This window comes from Scleropages formosus, chromosome 19, assembly GCF_900964775.1.
Source record: "Scleropages formosus chromosome 19, fSclFor1.1, whole genome shotgun sequence".
Classification (NCBI taxonomy): Eukaryota; Metazoa; Chordata; class Actinopteri; order Osteoglossiformes; family Osteoglossidae; genus Scleropages; species Scleropages formosus.
The window spans coordinates 7682728-7706915 of record NC_041824.1 but is presented as its reverse complement, the minus strand read 5'-3'; the positions used below and the strand labels follow the sequence as shown (position 1 = coordinate 7706915).

General features: G+C 44.0%; 1 protein-coding gene across 8 annotated transcripts in view; it reads right to left on the bottom strand.

The window, feature by feature from the left end:
• pard3aa (par-3 family cell polarity regulator alpha, a) overlaps positions 1-24188 on the bottom strand; it is a 318437-nt gene that overhangs the window by 179159 nt on the left and 115090 nt on the right. For all 8 annotated transcript variants that reach the window (XM_029246101.1, XM_029246104.1, XM_029246099.1 and 5 more), the window contains exons 4-5: positions 5670-5848; positions 3027-3164 (exon numbers count right to left, since the gene is read on the bottom strand). In XM_029246101.1, the coding sequence (XP_029101934.1) occupies positions 3027-3164; positions 5670-5848 (317 nt within the window). The remainder of the gene's footprint in view (positions 1-3026; positions 3165-5669; positions 5849-24188) is intronic.

Genomic DNA, 24188 nt, shown 5'->3' with positions numbered 1-24188 from the left:
CCCAAGCAAAGGAAAATCCCCCGTACAAGGAACATTCTGGACCTGCGGCGTGGAACAACCCTGTTTTTACTCCTCCCTCTGGCAACAGCAGGACGGGTGTGTTTGCTGAGCAGCTCTCGCATGGAGGACCAGTTTGAAGAAGCATGAGGAATTTCATGAGGGTTCACACCCAGCAATGGGCTCGAGCTCAAACGTTCCTCCTCCCCAGCTCTCGGCAGACATGCTTTCACTTCAGTACCTTTCCCTGTCACCAAGCAGCAGCAGCCACTTCAACAGCAAGAGCGAGGCGGCATGGCACACCTCTTCACACTTGCTGTGATGGACGAGATATTTACTCAAGCTGAACGAGGCACGGTGCTGCAAAACAGCGAAGCTAAACATCAATTTCCCCTGCAAACCACATTAAAGATCAAAACGTCGGGTTTGGAAAACATGTGTAATGTTATTCAAATAATACAAAATGCACAATAAAAAAGTACAAATAAATCATGGCAAACTGTGAAACAAAGACCTGTTCAAATTCAAAGCACCTGTGTTTCGTTCAAACTAACACACTCGGTCTCTCTCTCACTCACTCACACAAACACACGGATAATAGTTCCACTCTCAGCAGATTGCAGCATGCGTGATATTTTAATTAAATAGTTCAATTAATTACCCTTCAGGTCACGCCAACACCGCTTTCAGGAAAAAAGCCACGCTGATGCCATGACAACATAACAAAAACGTGTTGAGAAAACTTTAAAAAAAAAAAAAAAAAAAAACCTTACAGCACACTGTTTACTGATGCAAATGGAATAAACATGACAGACATGGTCTGTTTCCACTCTGACTAATTGGGTGGTGTAATCCACAGCAAAACCAGTGCAAGACAAGATTAAGATATTAAAAATAAGCAGCGTGAAAAGCACTACTATGATTTCATTTGGGCAGATCGAGTCGGAGAGGCTTCGTACAGCAGAAAGGTGGCAGCTATTGGCAGACCTTTTAATAAAGTGAAGGTGGTAAGTGAAGATAAAGAGGACGTTTAGAAAGAGACTCTTGGCAATGTAATCAGAACACTTTGATGGAACACCAAAAAAGGGTCATAAGCTCTTGTCAGCTTAAGGGAAATAAACCTTTTGTAGTTGGGCCACGAGTTTTCCATCCTCGCTCCGGAAGACTATGCTGTTCAAAAGGTTCCGACAGTATTAAATATTAAACATTAAATAATAACAAAAGAAAGGAATGCCAGCTGGCCACCTAGTATACTAACACACCTTGCAATTTTTTTTTTCCTCTCTGCACGCAGTACATTTTCTTTTAGGGTTTAAAAGCTTTAGTTTCAGTGTAATTTAGACAACAAAAAAATGGCAGGAAAAAAATAATAAAATAAAATAGTTCCAAAAGCAGGTGAAAAATGTGACCATGCTGACTGAATCCTTCTGGGTACACTTAGGATTGAATGACAGGTCTAGCACCTGTCCCCATCTAGCCGCTGAAGACCTGAGTGAAAAGCGTGTGGCAGGTGTGTAACTACAGTCAGCCACAGCCCCCCTGCAGCCCAGGGAGCCCGTCTCTTTAGCAGGACAGTGACGGAGCTGGCATGAGTCACGCTGGCAAAGTGACGCCCCGCGAATCTGCCAGATAAGCACCGGCACCTGCCCGCGCGCTTCCTGTCATTCCGAATCAGCGTTTCCTGTGGAGGAGCAAGGACCGGCAGCTCCAAGTAAAAAAAAAGGGAAAAAAAAAAAAGAAGCGGTAGGTAACCATGGCAACAGGGAGGCAGTATGGAGGAGTGGGGGCAGGCCACATAATCAGCGTTCAGCACTAGATTTTGTTTAACCCTTGACGAAAGAACCTTCAAGCTGTATTACACTCCATGGTTACATACAGCGATTAACTGAAAAGCACCAACCTTGTAATCAATCCCAGCATTTAACTACATCTATTAGTCTGGTGTCACCAGCAGATGGAAAAAAGTTAACTTGTGAGTAATGACTGAAAATTAACTCATATTTAGACAGACAGACGCACTATTTCAACGTACTTGGTTTCTCCCCTTGTTGCCATGGTCACCCACCACCACAATGCCAGACTTCATCCCAACATGCAGAGTAAAAGGAAGTGGCAAAGTGGTTATGGAAGGGGGCGGAGCTAGGAGAGTAGCTCTAGCGGAAAAGTCTCAAAATAAAACTCACAGGGGCCTGAAAATTGAAGTGCAGGCCCAGCCGCCCCTGAGAGCGGCACTCAGGTCTGCGTTTTGGACTTAAAAGGCTTTGCTCTGTCGGGGACGACGAGGCTCCTGACTCACTGCTCCACTGGGCTGCTTCGGAGCTGCTTGGGCCATGGGGAGCCGAACGGCTTCGCCACGCAAGGCGGCACGTTTAATGATGATTCACGGCCCCAATCTGGGATTGGAGGCCATTTCCATCCGTCACCGTTGAAGCACATGAGCAAGAACGCCCGAAAAAAACCATTTAGAAAAGAAGGGTGGAGGTGGGATGAAATCGTGACCGATATTAATGCAAACAGTGCCGTATGGGAAAACCCCTTGAACGATGATTAAATCACGGAGACTCTTGCTGCTTCGCATTTTTAAAACGTCTGTCATTTTTTCCACTCCTTTTTATGTAAAAATCTAGCTGCAACCTACAGCGAAGCACAACCCAAGGCAACGCTCTTAAAATATGCAAAAACCATCGCTGTAGACCTACTCTTTCCCCACCAGCAGTGTCAGCCAGCAGCTCAAGGTCATTTATGTCCTGTGAGCGAGTCATTGCTATTCACATTTCATAAGTGACTTCCTTCTGTGAGCTCAGCACAATAAAGGGTCTAAAACTGATTTAATAAAATAAAAAAAAAAAATAAAAAATTTTTTTGAAAAATCTCAACACACAGAAGCAGAGACAAGAGGCCCAGTCGAGTATGGAGGCCCGAAGAGTGTACACTGAGCGAGAAATAAGACATACAAAGGGTTGTGTGTGGCCCCACAATCCACAGAGCCCTCTATGTGCGTGCGTGCGTGCGTGCCCTGTTCTGCCTACCTGTTCTTGTCGTTCTAGCCACCGGTCCACCATAGGGTGATTGGCGCTGAGGGAGGAGCGGGCGTTCTCCCTTTGAAACTGCGACGGCCAGTTCCTGCCGTCTCGTGGAAGGCTCCGGTACGTGTCCAAAGGTTTACCCTGGAAATGCAGTGAGCAGGCAAGCTGACACCAAGCATAACTGCAACAGCGAGTCGTGCAACATTATAGGGACATTGCATTTGACATTATACTCTCGACGGTCTGTGGTTTAGTCCAACACACCGCATTTTGTCTCATCCCAGCAGCGATACTTTTATGCTTCCCATGTCTGTTTGACGGACAACTCGGAGACCCCCGCTCTTCACCCAACACCCTCGGTTTGTTGGCTGGTTGGTTCAGCTAAACTTACGCTGGATATGAGCCACACAGTTTTGGAAAAAGGTTGGAGGTGTGCGCAAACACAGCCTGAGAAAAGAGAACTTAAACCAGTTTACCCATTGCCCTGCCCTAGAGAACCATGTTTTTGGAGGATGAAATTCCCACTTTTCTAATTTAATACCTGTTTATTATCGGGGGAGCAGGTGGTTAGAGTTTCCACTTTCAGACTCAGACATCACATGTTCAAATCCCACCTCCTGCTCTAATCAAGGATCTTACCCTGCAATGGATCAGTTAAATTACCTTGCTGTATAAATGCATACATCGCTATAAGCTACGTAAGTCACACATTTATTCATTTAGCTGATGCTTTTCTCCAAAGCGACTTACGATGTTAAGCAACTATAATTATTTACCCATTTATACAGCTGGGCAATTTTTGCTGGAGCAATTTAGAGTAAATACCTTGCTCAAGGGTACTACAGCCAGGGATGAGATGCAAACCTGCGACCACTGGGTCCAAAGGCAGCAGCTCTAAACACTATGCTATCAGTTATCCCAAGTCACCTCGGAAAAAAGTATCAGATAAAGAAATAAATGTAAACGCAAGATGTCGAGAAAATTTTCAGACCATGCAGGACAACGGCAAAGCCTGACTTGTTATTAAATGGACAGAAGTACCACAAACACTGCTGCTTCCGGGCAGTAATGAAAAGAGGACAAAACGCCAGCTTTGGAGGTGGATGCACGCTGCTCCCCAGCTTGCACAGCTACAGTTAAGAGCACTCCTATACCGGGCTGATGTGCTTTCATCTCTTCATCTCCAAGAAAAAGCTGTTAAAAACACATTTGGTGCTCAGTGCATTTAGGCACATGAGTATGCAGAGACGGTGGAAAAGATTTTAAAGTAGAAAAACACGATGCCCATACCCCAAGACGCTACCAAACTGCCAGAGAATGGCTTGATGTTCAGTCATTAAAGGGCACGGCCACGGTGACGGTGCACACGGAGCACCAGCCAGCCCGCTGGCAAGTTTCCCGCTACCAACAACCGAGACTTCGGCTGCAACCTAACACCCATGTGGCATTTCAGACACACCGAAAACACTTCTATTTCATAGCATTACAAAGGAATAAATAGGCGGATAACCAACAATTTATTCTCTTCTTTTTCAATTTCAAAGCGTGCTTTTATGAGATTATGAAAGCAGTGAGAACTGAAGTGCTCTGAAACAGGATTACCCCAGAATACTTCCAGATACAGTAATCGCGTAGAGGGCTGCCATATAGCAGCGAGGCGCTCCATCTCCTGACTTCCCTCTGCCATTTCTTATGGAATATTGCTGTTTTCCGAACCGCCAAAGGCTTGTAAATGCTAGTGGGGTCGGCCGTTTTGGTTAGTTAATTGGCCTCTTTTTCATCTGAAGCCTCGGGGAGCCCGAACCATGCGGCTTTCTGATTCATTTCGGGCCCGGGGGGGGGGGTGACCTCACAAGCGGGAGACAAACAGAGGAGATTGTCGCCACCACACAAATGTGTCTTTTACAAAGCAGCATGATTAGCAGAACACCACCTCTAAGGTCAGAGTGACTAGAGAGCGCTCACTTCCCGAGGCATTCGATATATAGGGTTCGGCCACCAGGGGTGAGGAAAGAAGGGCGGCGATGCTTGAAATATGAAACTACATTGGATAACCAGCTAAGTTTCAAACCAAAGCCTGTAAATTTCTGCAACTCATAAAGAACAGTTTTGTGCATAAATGGCAACATAACATTACAGCAAAGCCTTCACAAAGCCTTCACGCTGGCGGGGTTCGGCGCATGCTCTCTCCCAGTCCAGAACAAAAACTAAATTCTCACAAATAGCCCGCCGTTACCTCATTGTCCAATAAACTCAAAAAGAGAAAATAACTATAAAATAAATCTATAACTTCTGCATTTATTTATAATTCAGAGCAAAATAAAAAATAAACACGAAACAATGAAAATTCATTGTTCTAACCTTGCATCCCAATAAAGTATAACTAGAATTGTGAAGGTTTTTCAAAAGCATCCATTTTTGGGGCCATATTCACATAGGATGAAAGAGAGTAACTGTGATAAACTGTATAAACAAAGAAAGCATTTGCAGACAAAATCAAATGTGGTGGGGGGGGGCGGGGAGAGAATAACAAAATAAGAAACACAGAAACATGGAGGGTTGAACGTACACAAAGACAAATGGATGGATAAATAAAAGGTAGACGATCAATGAAACTGCGCACAAGTCTAAATGGACAGAGGGTACCTTGCGCTCCAAGCTGTTGGTGCGAGGTGCTGAATTGGGCTTGAGGAAGCCGGCCGTGGTGGACCAGCGCGTAGGGTTCCTGCGGGATGGTTCCTCTGGCAGACCGAGGGTCTCTCCGAGGGGGGCAGTCAGGACGGCCAGCGCCGGGTCACTGCTACGCCGCACATGGAGAGGCATATCTGTGGCGGGGGGGCAGAAACGGCTTATTTGTGACATCGGTCTCGTAGGCCAGCGCCTTTTCTCGTGTGTACAGTAACTCAACGGCAGAATCGATGAAGTTTATCAATAAAACATTTGCAAGGGACAATAGGTATTTGCAAGAACAGGAAACGTCACCCCGAGATGACAGGTAGCGCTCAACTTATGCTATATGTGACTTAGGACCACCCCAGCTAACAACGAACGACCCATCAACCTTATTATAATATTTAGCAGGTACAGCTGCTAGCGTAGTGGTTAGAGCTGCTGCCTTTGGGCCCAGAGGTTGCAGGTTTGATCCCTGCCTCTGGCTGTAGTACCCTTAAGCAAGGTACTTACCCTAAATTGCTCCAGTGAAACAACCCAGCTGTACAAATGGGTAAATAATTGTAGGAAGACTGACACTGGGAGTCGCTTTGGAGAAAAGTGTCAACTAAATGAATAAATGTTACTGTTAAATGTTATCTGTGTCCAGACATTTGGCCATAACTACTAAACACAATCATTCAGTCTGCTGTATAACATAAAGCAACTTTTTTGCTCATAAGAAAAATACAGAGAGAAGATTCCATTGCAAACAGTAGTAAAAACTAGTGGGCAGCGTTTCTCTGGTGATGTGCACATAGTGGTAGAATGGAAGAGCTAATAACTTCATATACTAAGTACTGATCCCATTTCGTTTAATAATTTAATCATTTGGGAGCAGCTGGTAAGGCTTAGGGTTAGAGCTACTGCCTTTGGACCCAAAGGTCGCAGGTTTGAATCTCCCTCTGGCTACAGTACCTTTGAGCAAGGTACGTATCCTAAATTGTGCTAGTAAAAGTTACCCAGCTGTACAAATGGGTAAATAATTGCAGGTAGATCAACAGCAAGTTGCTTTGGAGAAAAGTGTCAGCTAAATTAATAAATGTAATGCAATTCATAGTTACTGCTTTCCTTTGGTCATGGTGACATATGATGCAGAACATTCAGCAAAGAACATTAAAATCTTTAGGTCTTTCTTTGAAAAAAAAACTAATGAATGCTGACATTTACTCATCAAACTCATGGAAGAGTTGCGCAGGTTCAGTGTTAGATGTGAGCATTAACAAAAAATGTAGCTGTGAGTGCGGTCGCTAAAGTGAACATAAGTGAACGTGGTCCCAGAATAGTACATTAGTTAAAGTGCACTGACTCTTTATCATTGGTTAGAGGATCCTGACTCCAGTCCAGCCACCGTGTACTCGGGCATTGAGAGAAAAGGCGGTCATGAACACACAAGACAATCAGTCTTGGTATCGTATTTGGTATGATCTTGTTACAGACTCTCCTGTGTTCACATTACGAGAACCTCATCTGTGTTTAGATTTTAATCACATCTCTGCTGAACCAGGCAGCTCACGGCATCATCTTCAGCAGCAAAACATGTTAAATAAAGGGAGTGTTGCCTATGTACCTCTGATCAACAAAGAATCAGTGCCAGAGGGTGTGAATGCGAGACCACAGATGTTGGAACCGATTCGCTCAAGATTGTTTCCAGTTCACACACAGCGACACCTCATTCCATCTCATGCGATGCGGTGGTAAGGCAGTCAGGAAGTGGGAAAGAATGTGAATGTGTGTGTGTGTGTGTGTGTGTGTGTGTGTGTGAGGGGGAGAGAGAGAGCGCTAGAAAAGAGAGACAACCCTCAAAACCCTGGTGTGCCTTCAAAGTTTACATTCCACTTCCTGCTATTTTACCCTTATCAAAGTACTCATCCTCATGTGTTCAAGTAAAAATTACCCAGCTATATGAAACAGGCAAATCTGAGTACACAGCAAGTCACTTTACAGAAGACATTCAGCTAAATGAATATGGTAAATGTAGAGAATGTCTGCAAGTAAATTCCACTGGGCCCATTGAGACCCATTTATAGTTCTAGCCCTAATGATCCTCCACACAAGCAACTGACCCACCCACCTACTGCACACTGAGACATTCTGCCAACATCTCAATATTACAATGAATTTTATTTTGGTGGAATTCTGCATTCTTTCATTCATTCTAGCAGATGCTCAGTTACACACTGACAGATTTGTAGACAGACAGAGAGACAAAGATACAGACGGAAAGAGACAGCGAGTTGATCTCGCACGATCTTACAGTTCTCTCGGAAGAGTCCCTGCACCAGCGCAACCGGCTTTCTCTGCAACAAAGTCTGGAGGTCTTTGAGAAAGAAAAGAGTGTCCCTGTCGTGGTTATACTCAAATTATACTGAGGATTTCAGTATGACTTTGAATACTGGAATCAGGTGGTATCGTGATTAAGGCCTTGCCATCTCCAAGAGCCCCGTCTCAATTTTTCTGTTGCTCTAGAACCCTCTATAAAAACACTTGACCTGAATCACTACAGTAATAAATACCCTGCCATTAACAGATATGCAACATTAAGCAGTTTGTTGTTCTATGAAACCAAACATTCACGTTGCAGAAACAGCTAAACAACACTTAACGTACTTTGTGTTTTACCATTATTGTGAACTTAAATTGCTGCAGATGGTGGATGAGAACTTAAACTATAGCTGGAAGAGCCAAACTATTGCAGTAAAGACGACACCGGGACCTGGAGGCACACATCTACATTCATGCCACATAAATGTGGATAAATTCCTAATAAGCCTAAGTAGGGGAATTAAGTAACGCCCCATGTACATGCGGACATCATGAGATATGACTGTACTACATTTCAATGTGTTCTTCTCAAGATATTCGGGTTAAGTACTTTTCTGAATGTTACACAATTTGTTAACTTTGTAGAACCCTTCAGGTTGGAAAGGCTTCCCAAACTTTTTAGTGGGAATGACTTGATTTGCTGGACTACCATGTTACCCACTACCCCTCAGTGAGACATCAATAGAAAGACTCAAACCGCCTTCTCAGATACTCACAAGCTATTGGGAAACATGTAAAACCTTACATGTTTACTCAGCCATTCCACCTCGAAATGTAATTCCACTTGCCTGTGTTTGTTTTTACCACCTTTATACCAATGCATATTGAACTGACTTGTTTAAGTTACAAATTAATAACAAATTACTAGTATTAGCATCGCCTCCCTACATAAGACTTGAGGAGGCCGGGAAGAGGACACAGACGCATCCCATGCTGACTGAAGATGATGACCAACTTCCACGATGGACGAGACATACCATGCTGAGCTGGGGAATCAAGCTACCACAGAGCAGCAATATCATTATTACTTGTAAACCGGCCTAGAATTGTTGCTTAATCTAGAATGTACACGAGGGGTGGGCAGTGACTTGCCCTTGGACGCCCAGATGTTTTTTTTCTCCCTCGATTTTCAGTTGGGAGTTTTTGCCCCTTTCCTCCATGGCCAGTAAGCATACTCATAGCTCTATAAAAGCGTTGTATTGTGATGGTTGGAAATCAACTGTCTTTGTTTGTTATCCGATTTGTTTTTCTTGCCTTATGCCTGTGTTAAAGCACTCTGTGTCACTGTTTGTGGAGGGCGCTCTATAAAAATAAACTGAATTGAAAACAGTTACATTGATTAATTTAACCAACTTTTCTCCAAAGCAATTTAATATGTTAATCTACTTACAAATATTCACCCATTTATTCAGCTGAGTAATCTTAGTTGAGCAACTTAGGGTAAGTACTCAACGGTATCACAGCTGAAGGTCGGAATCAAACCAACTACCTTAGGGGCCGAATGCAGCAGCTCTAACCACTATGCCATCAGTTGCCCTTGGATACACCCATGAACCTAGACAAGACCGATGTCCTTTCATGGCTGCCAGATCTGCCTGCACTCATTTTCCCAAGAAGAATAAACTGACCGGAATGCGCTGGGGTGGCGGGAACATGAGAATAAGCAGAATCTCTGAAAAACATTCAAACACAGAACAGATGTGCTGGGTCACCACTGCGATGGGCTCTAGTGACAAGTTTGTTTTCCTCTTTTAAAAAGCCCACTGTTTTTCAAATATGGAATGAGGGGAATACCAGGAGAATACATCAGGCCTGTGACCATGCTGCCATCAATGATCCAAAACACATGGCCCTCAAACTCACCAACATGAGGCCACTCCATTGTCCTGTTCAATGTTTCAATATTGACCAAACCCGCAACTTTGACAAATGGCTTTTAAATGAGTTTAAATGAGTCTTCCACTGAAGACTTGAGGATCGTTTCCCAGCCTGGAGTTGACACGAAGGTCTCCCGCCGCTGAGGTGGTCTAAAGCCCGGGCGATACGACTCACCTTGGCAGCTACGGTTCAAACCTGACAAAGTGCTCCAGTATCTCAAACAAATCCCAGATAGGGAACCAAAACAAAAAAACATTGTTCAGCAGCTCCAGCAGAGTTTTGCAAAATAACGAAAGTCTGAAACAGAATTATGTCCAAATGAAGGAATTCAGCTTGGGATTTTTACCGTGCTCTTATTCTTCGCTGGACATTAATTCTGCTTACAGCGCCAAGTCGAGGTGTGCCACTAAACATTTATGAAGGACAAATTATCTCAGGTGTTCCATCCACAAAATTTCCTGCTTCAGCCAGAATGGGGAGTTAATACACGATTGGATTAGCAGCGACACCGAAATTGGCCAGCCCAGCGTTTAATAACTGAGGCGGCCGTTAAAGACACACTGCCCATCGATCTCCCGTCGATCAGAACTGCGGTGGGCGCTCCTAACAAGATGAATGTGTAACCTGCCCTGCGGCAGGGATTATAGCAAGAAGACAGCAGCAGAACCCCCTTCGCCAGACTCCAAAATCCACCAAGGAAGGTAATTTCTCGCAAGATCCATCCTTCGGCCTCAGCCGCCGCACCCGTCACCCATCCCCGAACTTCAAACAACTGCTTACTTGTTAGCTGCGTATCAAATCGGTCCCGGTAACTGACAAGAGAAAATACCTATTAAGAAGAAATATGGAACTATAATTGCAGCCTGAGGTAAAATACAGGGTACGGGCAGCACATAAACTGGTTTAAATCCGGTTAATTTTATTCATCTCCAGGCACCAACACTGTTCCTTATCACGGCCAATGAGGAATCTCATTTATGGCGTAATTCCCTACATAAACCTTGAGGTTTTCCACAGGATAATGTACCTGCAACTTCAGATCGACTTTCTCATTTATTGCTGCTGGTTCTCAATCATTTCACGTGACGGAAGATGGGCTCTGTCCTCCGAGTCCGTTACCAGTCCTCACCGCCTGCCGGCCGAATGTAACTGAGACAGGCTGCGGCATTAACGTATGGACAATGGCTGGAAGAAGGCATCTATGGGGACGCATCCATTCGCTTCCTTACACCACTGGTGAGCCCAGCGGACAGACGTTACCCAAGGGTGCCACAGGAAATAGCTCTGCTGTCTCACAGCGCCTGGGTGGTGCGAGAGGACTCGGGTTCGCGCCGCGCTCACTCTGTGTGGAATTTGCATGTTCTCCCTGTCTCTGTGTGGGTTTTGTCCGGGTGCTCTTGTTTCCTCCCACAGTTCAAAGACATGCTGTTCAGGTGGACTGGTGCCTGTAAGTCACCCATAGTGTGTGAGTAACAGAGAGAGTGTGTTCTGCTGATGTATGGATGAGTGACCCAGTGTAAGTAGTGTATCTAGCGGTGTAAGTCACCGCGGTGAATAAGGTGGGTGGGCTGATGACACTACATAGAGTTCACTGGAAGTTACTTTGGAGAAAAGCGTCTGCTAAATAAACAAACTTAAATCACCTCTTAGAGAATAACTGGCTTCTATTCACTGCATATAAGCAACACTGAGTCTATGACACATATGTTAAGAAGGGCTACATCTTAAATTGTGCTGCTTTAACTGTATGGAAGAGTCTCCTAAATAAAAAAGGCAACAGTGGTCTCTGCTTCACTTATTTTCATGTTATGGTTGACAACTGTAGTTCCTTCTGTAAATATATGGATGAGCAAAGAGCAACTTTCTCCTGATCTGCAAGAAAACTTAAAAGAATTCTGGATTTTCTGGACACCTTTCTGGAATTTATGTGATCGTGCCACATGATCACAAGTGGAATATACTGCAACTTTTCGCTCTTTGTTTGAAGTGTGAGCATGTATTTCCAGTTTCTCACTGAGCTGTTCCAATGTTGCTGTAACCCAGCATTATTCATAAAATCAATTTCGGAACAACAAGGAAAAAGCCTGCTTCACTATTTAGTTTTGTTGGGGCCAAAAACTGCTGAGAAAATACAGGCAATGGAGGAAAATATCTGAAACCTCAAGAAGAGCTGTGAGGGAATAAGGTGAATAAAATGAGCATTGAAGACTTTTTGAAAGCTGCCCTATTTTCAGGGGTTTTAATTCTAAGAATTTTGCATGGTTTTTATAAACTGAAGAGGTACAACATAACACAAACAGCCCTTGAGCCCTAAAACATAAAACTTGAGAAGAAAAATGGAAAGGCACTCAGAAGAAAGGATGACGGGAGCTGCATTATTCAGGGTGAAGCGAACGTGGCCAAACACTCGCCGGGGGCAACGGAGCATGGCTGCTGGGGGAGTGAGTTGGGGGGAGCGGCTCAAGTTGAGCGAGCGATGACAGGAGATTGAGCAGGGGGAGGATGGGAGCAGAGCGGGACGACTCTGCTGCACGGCACCACCGGGTCGAGCAACAAATCCGATGCTATCTCCGCGGAGAGCTCGCCACAAACGCTCAACTCGAGGAACCGGCTGTCCCAGCTCCGGGACGTTACGCTCAGGTCTCCCGCAGACGTCTGTCCAGCGCAGCAATAAAGTCACCAGTGACGCTCTTCTCGGACAACGGCGGGTCCTGCGAAGCCGCAACAAAAGTGCGCACCTGCCGGGCGCTCCCAAGTCCTGCTCTGGTGTCTGGAACAAAGCGTGTAAACAGAAAGGGGTAACAAAGCGCTGCAAAAAGATGAGAAGCACATAATCTGCAGCCCTGCATAGTTTTCTTCGTAGCCGACATGAAATGCAAATCTTTTTAGCATTATTCATATTGTCTGTGTATATTATATACTGTGTATATAGTTGCCAGACTGTCCTGTTTACCACACTGTCCTATTTGCACTTATCTCATTTGTAACACATTGCACTATATTTTCAATGTGGCACAGAGATCCAAAGGGAAATGAAATTTCGTCCCCCTATATGTGCAACTCACCTATAGGTGGAATGACAATAACGTTGACTTTGACGTGTCCCCAGTCGGGGTAACACTCGGACACCATTGTCAATAGACAGATGTATCCGTACCAATTCGACATGCAGCTACGCTTGTAACATGTGCTGGGGAAGATGTGGTATTGGACTAAGCGAGCGTACTGCAGCCACATGTCCATATATGTTCCTCTCTTAGCGAAAAGCACTCTTCTTTACTTCCGAGTTGTACGTCGCCTCGGAGGAAAGTGTCCGCTAAACAAATGCAAATGTAATTACTTACTGTCATAACCAGATAAATATTAAAGGAAACAAACGTCTTTCCCAATTGGATGCCTGGCTTGCTAGAAGAACAACATCAGAAATTAAGTCACATTTAGTGACAGAGCCCAGGAAATGCTCTCGCAGTTAAAAGTGTGGGAAACAAAGGCTGGAGTCTAAGTGGGAGTGTGTGTGTTGAAGGGTGAGGGAGGTATCAAGTGGCTCTGCTGGCAGTGCTGCACATTCAGCAGAGCGAGCTGCCAGGTTGCAGCTCAGATAAACACAGCCATTTCTGACGCCACTATAAATATCTTCTTTAACTGGGAAATGTCACTGCTGGCGGAGGCAGCCACCATGCGTAGATAATATTTTCATCGCACGATACGAGAGTCGCGTGAGTCAGTATCGCGCACACATAATATAGATTACCTCGAGAAGCCGGCCCACTAATCCTGGCTCTTTCAGCGCTTTCTTTTCCACACCAAAAGGAGGACGTCAAAACCAAAACTAATTTCCGACTTTTTGCGACTTTCAATATTTACTCCGCAAAATATTTCCGCGCTAATCTCCAGGGGATGAAAGCACTCCTGCAGGAAGAATGATAGAAGCCTCTCGTTGTCTGCGGCCCAGACCAAAATTGGCTATTGAACTGGCTGATTAAAGCTATCAGTACCAGGACCACGGTCGGATTGGCCATGTGTAAATATGCAAATTTTACGGCACCGAGCAAACACATCCTGAGGAAATAGGGGTCAATCCAAAAGCTGGAAAGAGAGCAAGACGAAGACAGACTCGCAAATCAAAACACCCGCCGTAATGGAGGGGGGCAGAAGAGCCCATGTGTGGTTTCTTAACCATTTCCAGAAAAGTGGTTTTCAGGGGAGCTTTGTATGAGCAGCATCATATTTACGTCCAATTCTTTTCCCTCGAACAGTGGATTATGTCAAATACAAAAGTTTATTTTATTTATTTTCATAATTTTGAAAGCAGCAGCTCAGCATACAGAGACACAAACAGAGAGAAGTGAGTACACCGGTACCTCAGGGTACAAATACTTGAGTTACCCATTTTTGAAGTTGCCAACATCTCTCGGTTTATTCACTAATTGCATTTTTTCCACGGTTTGTTCCGTGCCTCGCATCTAACGGATGGAGAAACAGAGACCCTGCATCGTACCACTCGATCATTTTCACAGTAAATTCTTTACTCAAAATAATTTGGGACAGCTGGTAGCATAGTGGTTAGAGCTGCTGCCTTCATATCCAAAGGTCACGCGTTTTATCCCCACCTCCAGCAGCCTCAAGGAAGGTACTTACCCAAAAAAAAATGCTCCAGGAAAATTACCCAGCTGTATAAATAGGTAAATAATTGTAATTTTATAACGCTAATAACTGTAACATTAACATTTTAAGCTGCTTTGGAGAAAAGAGTCATTTAAAAGAATAAATGTAAATGTACTTTAATGTGATGCTTTCTGTACAGACCCTAACCTATGAATTAATCAAAGAACGTCTGCATCGTTACGCTTTTACTGAATGCGATGCAGCGGTTGGGCTCAGGAAGGATGCGAGTTACGATCCGAGTTCAGATCCCGACAGTGATGGGAAGTTAAGGTCCACACCCACACTCAGCATGCTCTAACAGGCTGTAGTTGCATCTTAGAAAAGTCGCCGGGGTACCGAGTCTCACCTTCCCAGAGACACACACACACGTTCGTCACTTCAAGAAGCGAGCGTAGCGTGAAAATCGCCAGGTTCCTCGACCAAAATGGAAAGCCCAAGCAGAGCACTGAAAGCCTGCTGAAAAACAGCTTCGCTGTCAAGCCCAAACTCTTAACAAGATGGACGTGCTGTTACTGCGCATAAAAACCCAAGTGTGTAACGAACGCACGGCGGTTTCCAAGAGGGACAGAGGAAGTGGCTGCGAAAAGAAGGCCGAGTCATGAGGCGGAATGTATTGCTGCGGCAGAAGGGGAAATACGACGGTGGATGAACAAGTTGACACAAACTTTGAGAAGCTGTTCCAGAGCTCCTGCAGACTAAGAAAAAGCAACTGAGGAAAAACCTCGACATAAATATGACACCACAGTTAAGTGTAAAACCTTTGTGAATTAAGTACGTGCACCACCTTGGGTTTCATACTTGACTGAAATGCACGAGAGGTGTTGGTTTCTTAGCAACGGAAATACAAGCAATCCCGTTTAAACCTTGAACACTATCAGATTCGTTTGTGTTTGGCTTCTTAATTGCATTCATTGCTGCCATATAAAAAAGATCAACTATAATATTTTCCGAGATTGAAGCTTGTCTCTTGTGCCAAGAAACAAACTGCCTTTACTCTTTTCTAGAGCTAAAGAAAGTCAATTCCATCCAAGCCATTTATTTTATTTATTTATTTTTTTTTTACCCAGGACAACACAGAATCATCACATGGTCTGTGCTGGTGTGTTGACTCCATAAAGCTGCGTGACTCAGGACGGCCCTGCCAGAATCCTAGAAGATGGACTTTCTTGGTGAAAGGTGCTTGCCTGTGACACGTCAGTGTGGAACTGAGCAAAGTGCTCAGCGACAAGAAAACACAAGTTCGCACACCCAATGTCCCCTGTCGATACTCAGGTAAGAGGAGTTAAGAGGGCTGGCAGCCAGGTATCGGATAGCAGTAGCCATCTCCAGGATATGCGAGTAGAAAAAATGTTTGGGTGGAATTTACTACCAATTAAAAAAGAAAGCAAGGCCCCGCAGTAGAAGCACTGAAAACACTGCAGTTGGAGTTGAATTTGAGCTACCAGTGCATTTCCATGGTCTCCTCCATCCGCCAACTTCCTGTAGCTGCCTTCAAAGGTCAAAGTCGGTCAAAAGGTCAGCATCTCGATACCTAGAGGACCTGATTGCTCAATACATCCCAAACAGACCGATGAACCTCCTCTGTCTCTGGCCACTTAGCAGTCCCACTCACAAGGGGTCCAAAACTGAAAGTCCCTAAATTCAAAGTGAGCTCCCTCTGTCCCTCCAAGGTGCTGAATCCCTTTCAACAAACACATCTGTTTCCGAATCACTTCTCCGCACATCTCCTCATAGCTCCTTAAACTTGGCTCATACCATCTGTCACGATCATTTCTGTATTTTCCACCAATACCACATGCATTAACAAGTGTAACGTGCACCAGCAAAAACCGTTACACTGGACAAACTAACATGTCGTGAATGCATCTGTAACTCTTCGACTGCTGCAGAATGCACTTTTGTTTACTGAGAGTTGTGTGTCGCTTTGCGGAAAAGCACCTGCTAAATGAATTAATATAAATGTAGCAGAAGCACAAGAAGCTCGACAGGAGAACGCGGTCCCCGTTGGTCCGGAACAAAGGCGGAACTCGACGGAAGGATTTATAGTACAATCTCGACTGTAATCTCGATGCAGTCGACACCGAGTCCCTGTGGCTCCATTCTACATGAGCGCTAATGCAGTTTATTAAGGCGAGGCTATTAAAACAAAAGGTCATCGCAGAAATTGCGAGAACGCCTGCTGGAGATGAGGAAGCCATCTTGGCTTTGACTCCATTTCAACTGCACATCATAGATAATCAAGAAAGAAGGGAGATGAAAGGATGAGCGATAGAGCCATCCCTACTCAACACCCCATGCTCCTCAAAATAAAAGCTAATAAGTCATTTTAATGGGATTTTCAACCACTATATTAACTTCAGACAAGGGAGCAAACAAGCAGAGCGGCTTGGAGTGCTTGTGGAGAGTGTAACGTCCAACAGGGCCTATCAGGACAGAGCCAAATGGGAAATAAGGCAGGCTGGAACAATCTAATCAGAACTCGTTTTAAGATAATGAAAGGTCGGAACAAAGTAATCCCCAATTACAGCAAAGCCTCCACCCCCGAACGGAGAAATGGGAACAGCGGGGCTGGGGCAAAGTTGGTGGGGGGGGAATGAGATCAAACCAGATCCTGGAGCGAGAAAGGAGCGGACGTACGAGGGGAAAGTCGGGTCAACAGTGTCACTTCTTCTCTCCCCTGTCATCATATCAAAAATGATGACAAAAATAAATAAATAAACAAACTCTTTTTCCATTGCATCCATGCAGCCCAAGACATGAAAGGATTCCGCAGTGCGTCTGACTCCGAGGCTGAAACATTTCGGCTTTCTGTATTCTGAGGACATGCTGACATTGTTTTGATGGTACAAAGTTGTTTCATCACGAGAAAGGAAAAAGGCACACGAAAATATGACCTTTATGTATAATTTTCCTTTACTCCAAGTCATTACATACCAAATACTGAATTCAATGTTCCATTTTAATCTGACACAACCGCCTCTGTGTTTTATTTATTTTTGTCTTACATTACTAAAGCAGACTCCTTTAATATACTGTTTTTAAAAAATTAATACAGAATGAAATAGGGCACAAAAATGAAGAGAGATAAAAAGGCAAATGGCATCCTTACATTAAAACAATTTGACAGTGTGACAAAGGAAGAAAAGGCTTTGCTTGCTTCAAGAAAAACAAGATAAGAGGATGACAGTGAAAACATTTTTACTTCTCAAATAGGGCATATGCGCAATACACACACACACACACACACACACACACCACTGTGTGCAAACCAGTGAGAAATAAAAGAAACCCTACTTATAGAATGGGGTCATTAAAATAAACATCAAAAGCTAATTCTCTTAAGACCTGCCAGTAGAATAGAGTAAAAAAAAAAAAATAAAAATTTAAACATGACCAGACTATTGAATCAAGTTGAATTTCCCAGGATCACAGTTGGGAATATGGATAGATAAATAAATAACACACACAAAGGAGATCTGGACCAATACTGACCAAAGCCACGCTCACACCAGGGTTACAGGTGTTACCCCGTGGTCCTCCTCTCTCACCAATGGAAAGGGTGCTGGGGGGTGGGGACAGCCTGCCGGTTCTCTCAATCACGGCGGTGTTTGTCCTTGGAGTGTGTGGGACGTGAAAGATGTGACAGTTGGTACCATGCGTGGGACATTAGAACCCAAATACGCCGCTCTGACCACATCTTTACACCTACATCCTGTTGGTAACACTTTGACCTACGGCCCACTCTGCCAAACAGGCTTCACTAAATCCAGTCTCTTATACATCTAATGGTGTCAACGGATCAAGTAATTAACCACCGCAAGGTTTAGATAGAAACAATATTTAGTTTTACCGGGTTACGACTGACAGCTGGAATCATTAGGAGTGCGAATGCCATGCGCAAAGTACCACTTAACACAGAACAGGCCCCTCGCCCACAGCCCTTCACTAATTTCCTTAAAGACAATTCATTTAAGAGGCCCGACGAAAAGAAGGTTTACCCAATAAACTTACAAATCGCTTAACGTCCCCCGGAAATTCGTGCCTGGTAAAATGAGGGAAGCTACTACGCCAGTGAACCTGAAGGACCTGCGGTAAGGCACTCTTTGTGACAAAGGAGGCAATCGAAGAAAGGAACACAATGGAGCGCACGCTATCAACTCTCACTGATTCTTCCGATACCGCGCTCTTCCTCTATCATTACCGTGCTTAGTGAGCAAGAATCCAAGGAGTGGCTTTGCCAACAACAAGAGGAGGTAATGCAGGGAAGGATCCCACATTATCTCTGCTTGTCTGCAGAAGAAAGCCACACTTGTTTGATAACTGTCCTTGTTTGATAACAGTCCTTCCAGAGGTGGCCAGCGGAGCCCCTGTATGGGGACTGAGAGCAGAAGCAAAAAAAAGTTTGTTTAATAATTAAAAAATAAGTAAAAACACCAATCCTTATAATCAGCAAAGCTGACCAACACACAATCTAATCATAGTTTCGTTCAACAGCATCAGTGAATTAAAAAATAAAGTTAACAAAGACTCAGAGGGATGAATTGGTTCACACGAATGAACAAACGATTATAGCAAGAAAGATAAAAAGCAAATTATAAAATAAACAATAATGAATTGGATGGATGGATGGATGGACGAACAAACGAATAAATTAAACGAACGAAAACTTTGAAAAACGGCATGTTTTCGAGCAGGTCTAGCTAGCTGATCGCTTTGCCTGACTAATAGAATGAAGACACGGGTGGTGTTGAAGTTACAGCAGGTGCCTCCAGGACCCAGGTTTGAAACCCACCTTCTGCTGCAGTACCCTTGTGCAACATGTTTACCCAGAACTGACCGTATAAAAATTACCCAAATATAGAAATGTGTCAATGGTTTCAAGGAGCTTATCATTGTAGGCTGTTTTGGAGAGAACAATAAAGATAAATGCACCACTAAATTGGGCAACGACACGTTACAGATTACTGAAAATGTCCAGCAAGCAATCACTTAACGTTCACTCTGCTGAGGGGTTACCGCGGTGGTCCGATACGAGGAAAGGAGCGGTGCAGCAGGCTGCGATTGCTGATTTTCTACATGCTGCTTGATGCGCTTCCACAAGGACCAAACCCCAGGGAGTGAACTCCGCTCCACGAGGGCACCCATCAGAGAGCGTCACGATGCAGGGAGCCTTCCTGAATGACTGGGCTTCTCCTATCAGGCCTAAATTGACCAACACATCAGCGCCCCAATCTGCTATCAAGTCCCTGACAAGGCAGGGCTGAGAAGGGGAAGGAGGGGACGGGTGTCGCTGCAGGGGAGCACGCCATTTCATTAGGTGGGTCAATAGTCTGGCAGCTGCTGGTGCAAGAACGAGGAGGAGGGGTTTCTGAGAGACGGGACCGTTCTGGATGTCTGGCATTGTGTACCAACATCCAAGAGTCCCACAAACACCCAGAAAAGGATTAATCCAAATTCGGTGCAATTCAAGACAACGACCTTGGTGTTAAGTGTAACATTCAAAGAAAACTGTTGAATGTTACAACAGCACCAACTGTCACATTGTTCTCAAGTCCAAATTGCAGTAACTCGGTTCTCCCAAGTAATACCAAGCTCCCTATGTACGAGTTCACACCTGCAGGCAGGACGACGCTTTCCAGGCCCCTTTGCATTATTCTTACTCGTTCCTTCTGCAACTTTAGATTGTTGAATTGCAGCCTCCATGCACTTCAAAAACATCATTAAAATCTGAGTAATGTAATTTAGTTTATCATTTCTTTCAAAGGATTATGCACTTTCATGTTCAGAAACTAAAATGGGTCCCAATCCATGTAATCAGAACCAAATTACAATCATTATAAAAAAATTTACATCTCATCCCCACTCCAATTATTAGTTGCCTGACCTCCTCGGCACGGGGTAATATGAGAATATAAAATGCTCCCAGGATGAGTGAAAAAAACAATCAATAAAATTCTAGAGACCATTATTCCAGATATACATAATACTACGCTTCGGAGCACAAACTTAAAAGGTAATGTCGGCGCAATTTGATTTCTGATTTCTGCCTCGGCCACCCCTAATATGTTCATTCCCACCGCTTGTGGACAAGGGGCAAATCGGCATCACCCCACCACCTCTTCCATCCATCACAAATAATCCTCGTTTTCAACTCAGACACAGACACTGATTACCCGTGGCCATAGGAGCAAAGTGCAAGACTTGACATTGGTGCAGAACGCCCCGCTCTGCTCTTCCGTCTCTGTTTTGGAGAGGGTGCAAATGGGTGACACGGGAAGCCAAGAGGAACACTGTTTATACCATCATGATCTCACACACACTCACACAAATCATTCGTCACTATTTACTAAATACTAGAAATTAGAGATTGAGGTTCCATATAAGTTCGTCTTATAGGTTTAATTTGTTTTTATTGTTGATATTTTCGTACTGGCATGATGATTTCTATTATTTATTTATTTATCAAAAAAATAGAATTTAAATGGAGGAAGTGATGAATAGAGAAATTTTATGTCAATTTGGACAGTGTATGGTACCAAACAGTGTCGTGGGAATGCATTCTGATCCATTTTAAAATTTAAAAAAAAAAAAAAAAAAAAAAAAAAAAAAAAACACAACCATTATAGCCTCTGTTCGGTTAACGTGAGATTTCAGGAACAAAGTGCTACTGATAAGTGAAATTGGGGGACATGCCCTGTCCCATAAGGTCCAAACACCGGCACCATCTCAGTTAAACTGCCAGGAACTGGATATATAGAATTATGTTTATATGAATTTGTCCAAACAACACATTATGCATAATAAATAAGCACCAGAACTGCAAATCACATTCAAGAAAAACTTATAATATTTGTGGCTCCGAGAAGTGCTGCCACGCCAACCCCCCGGAATAGCGGCTGCAGCCGATCCAACCGTCTCAGTGTTTAAGGGATGGAGGAAAGGCAGGAGTTGGCGTGGCAGCTGAGCTCAGACTGACCTTGATATTGTTTTGCGTTTCCTTGTGTTTCGGTGCATTTTCTTGTGTTTTGAACAAAACAGTCGGCAAGACCTCCCCGTACTGCCTCGCACGCGGTCACTCCCCGGACACAACATGCCCGGCAAGCTAATAGTTCCTGACCTTTGCATATGTCGTCATATGATGAGAAAGTACACCAGACAGCATAAAATATAAAGAACACTTCACTTAGCTGACACTTGTCTCCAAAGTGACTTACAGTGTTAAGCTACTTACAGTTATTTACCCATTTATACAGCTGGGTAATTTCACTGCAGCAACTAGAATAACAGAATAAGTACCATAGTGTGCCATAAGCCATAATGTGCCAGGACAAAAACCTGTCTCTCAATATCAGTAAAACTAAGGAGCTGGTGATTGACTTCAGGAAACAGGAGACAGCTCACGCACCCATCTCTATAGGAGGGAACATTGTAGAGAGGGTCAACAGCTTCAAATTCCTAGAGGTCACCCTCACTGACAAACTCACATGGACTGAGCACACAGCATTAACCATCAAAAAGGCCCACCGTCGTCTCCACTTCCTCAGGCGTCTGAAGAAAGCCCGGATGTCCACTACAGTCCTCGCCACTTTCTACAGGTGTGCTGTGGAGTCCGCCCTCACAGGATGTATTACATTCTGGGGTGGCAGCTGCTCCATACAGGACAAGAAAGCCCTACAGAGGGTGGTCAAAACAGCTCAGGAAATCATCGGCACACAGCTACCAGCAGTCCAGGACACCTACACCTCACGCTGCATCAGAAAGACGATGCGCATCATGAGAGATCATAGTCACCCCGCACGGGCACTTTTCTCTTCTCTTCTCTGCCATCTGCAGAACGGCTCAGGTCGATTCGAACCCGCACAGCTAGGTACAGGAACAGCTTTTACCCCACTGCTGTAAGAATATATAACACTAACCAATGTGCCACCCTTAGTAACTAGAGTTGGACCGCTCCACCCAAGCACATTGGTAAATTACACTGTGACTTTAAGCATTCTTATTCTCATTCTCTTGTTCTGAATTCTCTGGCTGTCAGCTGGTATTACTGTTACTACTGTTACCATTATTTATTGCTATTGCTGTTGCACTATTCACTGTCATTGTCACTGTTTTGTTTGTGCAGTATTTCTATTGTCTCTGTCCTTGTCCATGGTCTGTGGAGAAGCATTCGGGAAGAATTTCATGATACATGTACATGGTACTGTATCTATGACAAACTTGAACTTGAAACTTGCTCAACAGTACTACAGCTGGAGGTGGTATTCAAATCTGCAACCCTTGGGAGCAAAGGCAGCAGCTCTACACCTACACTCAACACACACATGTATATTTATTTTGCTGGAAAGCCGTGCTCATTAAAAATTATATATATGAATTATAATGTCCATCGTAGGTCGTTATTTGCAAGTTATTAATAAACCTTAATATTCATTGTATGTGTAAGTAAGCAACATGTAAGCAATCAATATAACTGGTTGGGTGTATAGGTTTGGCTGCAGATCGGAACATTAACAACAAAGCACTTAGGAACATGATCCAAAAGTGAGCATTAGTGAACACGGTACGAAAACGGCACGGTTGTTAAGTGCTCTGTCATTAACCACATATCATGTTAACTGGGCGATGGGTCTATCCGACTGCTTTAAAAAAAAAAAAAAAAAGAACATTCCCACCATAAATGACAGTGTATAGTTTTATAGCTGCACAGTACAATTATAAGGTTCACAATGTATTCATCACACTTACTTAATAGACATTTAAGTCCTAGATAACACATTGAATTTTATTGTCCCAATCCATCAATCCAGAAGCTGGAAGCTGCAACCATGTGGTCGTAAGTCACCCTCCTGTACCTCTGAGCACTTGATGCCCAGCTCATCGTGCTATAAAGTGCACTGGCGACACAAAAGAATGTTCATTTACACATAAAAGGCATTGGTGTGAAGCTATCAAGAGCACGTTTAAGACATTCTGGAGGTCTGGTCTTCAATTATATCTTATCATAACAGCCATCAAATTGGGAACAGAGGTTTACAAAAAGTGCTCCTTTCATATGCAAAGCGGTGCGACTGTCAGCATGAAGAAGCAAAATACTCCAACACAGAGGTAAAACCTGGTTCCTTCTGACAACGCTCATACTGGATGTACCTAATTCCTTCACACCACCACCCACCAATCACCAGGTACTTACAAAACTTAGCATTTTTTTTTTTTTTTTTAACCTCCCTCGGAGGAATGTTCATGTCCGTGTGTGTTTTTGTAGATATCGTTTTCCAGACACACTCTCTTCGCTTTCTCTCCATGCTCTAGGCACCTTACATTTTCAGAACCTGCCTTAAGGGAGCACCATATACTAAGTTATGAAAAGTTTGAGTAAGCACTGTCACAATGCGACGTGCCGATATGAAATTTTTCTGCCATTTCTGCGGCTGTCCGCACGTTGTACTCTGGCATTCTCGTTCCGTTGGGCGAGAACAGCAGAGCAAACGAAAACAAAGAGGAGATGAAGGCAGGTCCAGCTATCTCACGGTCATCCCAAGTGTCCGTTGATAATTTACCCCACTTACTGCTCACGCACTGAGGTCTGGC